This window comes from Tripterygium wilfordii, chromosome 21, assembly GCF_013401445.1.
Source record: "Tripterygium wilfordii isolate XIE 37 chromosome 21, ASM1340144v1, whole genome shotgun sequence".
Taxonomy (NCBI): domain Eukaryota; kingdom Viridiplantae; phylum Streptophyta; class Magnoliopsida; order Celastrales; family Celastraceae; genus Tripterygium; species Tripterygium wilfordii.
In genome coordinates this window covers 12,713,343-12,716,659 of record NC_052252.1, presented here as the reverse complement: position 1 = coordinate 12,716,659, position 3,317 = coordinate 12,713,343, and the positions used below count along the sequence as shown (strand labels likewise).

The 3,317-nt window shown below is 37.0% G+C and overlaps 1 protein-coding gene across 1 annotated transcript; it reads left to right on the top strand.

The window, feature by feature from the left end:
- The first annotated feature begins 578 nt into the window (after positions 1-578).
- On the top strand, positions 579-995 carry LOC119987933 (probable E3 ubiquitin-protein ligase XERICO). Its single transcript, XM_038832839.1, has one exon. The coding sequence runs from the start codon at positions 579-581 to the stop codon at positions 993-995; it is 417 nt and encodes a 138-aa protein (XP_038688767.1).
- The last annotated feature ends 2,322 nt before the right edge of the window (positions 996-3,317 follow it).

Genomic DNA, 3,317 nt, shown 5'->3' with positions numbered 1-3,317 from the left:
TATCTTGGTTTTATCTCTTGCTACAGTTATGTTGGGCTACCATTAGCATTCCTTTATTGACTGTTGTTATATAGTATCATTATTTTAGTTAACATCTGGGCCATGGATCGACGTCTCATATGCAACTATACGTGTACGTACATACATATACATAAATATAAACACAAACATGATGAAATAGATAGCGTCCTTTTATTGACCAACAACACTCACCATCTTTGGAACCTTGGGTGGTTGTTGTGCGTTGTTAGGACGACGATTTTCTTATTTTTTTAAGAATCTCAACGTGACAAGTTATTTTATAAAATATGCAACAAGACCCCTAAAGTTTGGTCTTACAAGGGGTGTCTATGCAACAAAGTCAAATTTCATGGACCTAAATGCATATAATTAAGCCCTATTTTTACTATACCATGCCTATGGCTATAAGTAGTCACACTACTTTATTTACATTTGCTTCTTGGTATAGTGAGGGATCAAACTAAAGCAAAGCAGAAGATATGGTGCCCGTCGTACTAATTCCTTGTCATCACTCTCTGCTGCTTCTAATTCTCTCATCAATCCATACCAAATCAACCATGCTGAGCCACTTAATTTCTATCACTAGTAAATTGAAATGGGCTTTGACTTTCACACTCCATCGCTCTTTCTTTTGGTCATCTGGACTTGATTATCATGTGGCATACTCTGTCGAAGTACTTGACCAGGCAAGAAATAGTACTCAACTAGTAGCGCCTGCAGATTGTGCTATTTGTCTTTGCAAGATTGATAATATTGAAGGAGGAGAGGAGATAAGTGAACCGAGATGTGGCCATGTATTTCATAGAGTTTGCATGGACAGGTGGCTCGCGTTTAGGCACTCAACGTGTCCACTCTGCCGTGACTTTCTTCTTCCTGTTACAACAGTCACTGAGTTTGGAACTGAAGTGTTAGTGTTGGAGTTTTGTTCACTTAGTAGTAGCACCAGCGACCGTGACAATTGGTGGCTCCGTTGATTAATCTTATTATATGTATCGATCAGACTACTATTAGTATATATTGGAACAGGATGTTTGTTAAATATGTGTTCACTGTTCACCCCATCCCATGTGGTATTACGTAGAAGTGCATGGTGAAGCGCTGATTGTATAAATTCTCATGGCTGGAGTCTCAGGATTTTGCTCTTCGTCGAGCATGCATGGCTGCTTCGTCTCAACTCTGTCTTCGATGCCCTAATTTGCGAGCTTCTACTGCAGTTCATGTTTGGTCTACTGGGCTAGTCAACTGGGTTGATCTTCCTTTTGTTTCTCTGGGCTCTAGTATTGGGCCTTCAAGCATTATATTATGTTGAGTAACTTTAGTCACACCCCTATGTTTACTAAACACACCCGAATTTAGGTTGACCATCCCTTGTAAAAATCAATTGACGGAGTATTTTTAGTAAATGTAGGGGTGTGACTAAAGTTTCCCTATTATGTTTTAAGTTTCTTAGCCTAGCGGCCTTGTTTGCTGTTGTTATTTAAACGACACAGTTTTATATTCATCATGTATTTTAAACTACTGTCCAATCATGTCAGTAGTTTTTTGGTTTTGTACAACTTGAACACATGAATAAAGTGTTTTTTGGTTGCTCTCATCATCATCATCATCTTCTTCTTCTTCCTCTTCCTGCAATATCTTTTGATTCTTCAACTATGCGAAAATCATCATGGCATTGAAGCAGCTTTGACTCCTTATGGTATATAACAAACAAGCGTGTCAGGCATCTCAGAAGCTTTGGCAGAAGGAACAAATTTCACGAGGAATATACATACATTACCTCTTACAAGTGTTGTAATGCCATCATAAGCTCATACAACTCCCTTGATTTCTGTCTTACCTTCTTCAAGTCTGCAACCTAAAATAAATGTGTTAACAGATGACACAATTAACACAACAATAACAACGAATGAGGTAGCAGCATTATTGAGAAGTGTTCAAGCACTAACATCAATCTTAGCTCATTCAGGAGCAAATTTTCCTCCATTAGTATTAGGAAACATACCTGGTTTTGCAAGATTTTCTGAAATGGGTCAAATGACCTCAGCTACATTAGCTGCATCCAATCCTAGCATACATCAATTCCCATCTCAGTTTGGAGGACAACAAATACATCTGAACATAAATCAGGCTCCACTATTACCAAATCCCAACCCTTCATCTTTCCATTTATTCTCAACCATCAACATTTCCAACGAGTACCTTGCACAACCTACAACATATACGTCCAGTTATTCTAATGAATCAACACGACCAAAACCCTTACTAAACTCACATAATCTGGTACGCAGTAATTTATCTATTACAAAATTGATTTCATTGGAGCTAACCAACAACAACTATCACAAGTGGAGTGCTCATTTTAGTTTTCACAAATGTATTAAAAGACAGAAACAAAGTAGGATTTGTTGATGGGAGTCTACAAATATCAGAGACTACTAATCCTAGTTTTTGGCTATGGAAACAGGCTAATGGGTAGATAAGGACTTGGATCACCAATTCAGTCTCATCTAAAATTTTGAAAAGAATATCAAATTGGAAAACAACAAGAGAATTATGGGTGGATTTGAAGAGTAGATACTCTGTGATGAATGAGACAATGGTTTTTGAAATCATTAAAGAAATATCCAACAGGAAACAAGGTGCATACTCTGTCACAAAATATTATGCAAAAATGAAAGGGCTTTGGAATGAGTTGAAAGAGTATGATCAGTTACCATCATGCAAATGTGGAGTTGAGAACAAATCAGAATAAAGAAGGAAAATGAGAAGGTAATGCAGTTCCTTATACGACTAAATGATTGTTTCAGTGTGGTGAGTAACCAAATACTCATTAAAGAACCTTTTCCATACTTGAACATAGCTTTCAATATAGTCAATTAAGACGAAAGAAAACAAAGAATGAGAGACAATGCCGAAAATGTCACATAGAGGCAGTGGCAATGGCAATGAGCAAAGGAAATTTCAATGCAAATAATAATTCATCAAAGCCTTACTACAAGAATAACCAAGGGAAATAAGAAGAATGGTACAATTTTTCTCGAGTTGGTTAGTTATCCATGTTATGCGGACGGGTAATATGGTTGCTAATGCCTTGGCCAAATATGCTTTCTTAATATAAGATATGTGGGTATGGATTGAAGAAGTTCCAAGTTCGGTATGGGGTATCATTCAAGCTGAAAAACTTCCATGGGATTTAGTACGAAGAGGTCCAGTTAATTAGATGTTGTTTACTTCTATTTTGATATTGATGTGTTAAGTCTTTGATGTTTGCATGTTTTACCCAATTTCCTATTGTT

What these genes read in the sequence shown, in the direction of transcription:
- LOC119987933 (XM_038832839.1), top strand. Translation starts at nt 579, where the DNA reads ATGCTGAGCCACTTAATTTCTATCACTAGTAAATTGAAATGGGCTTTG.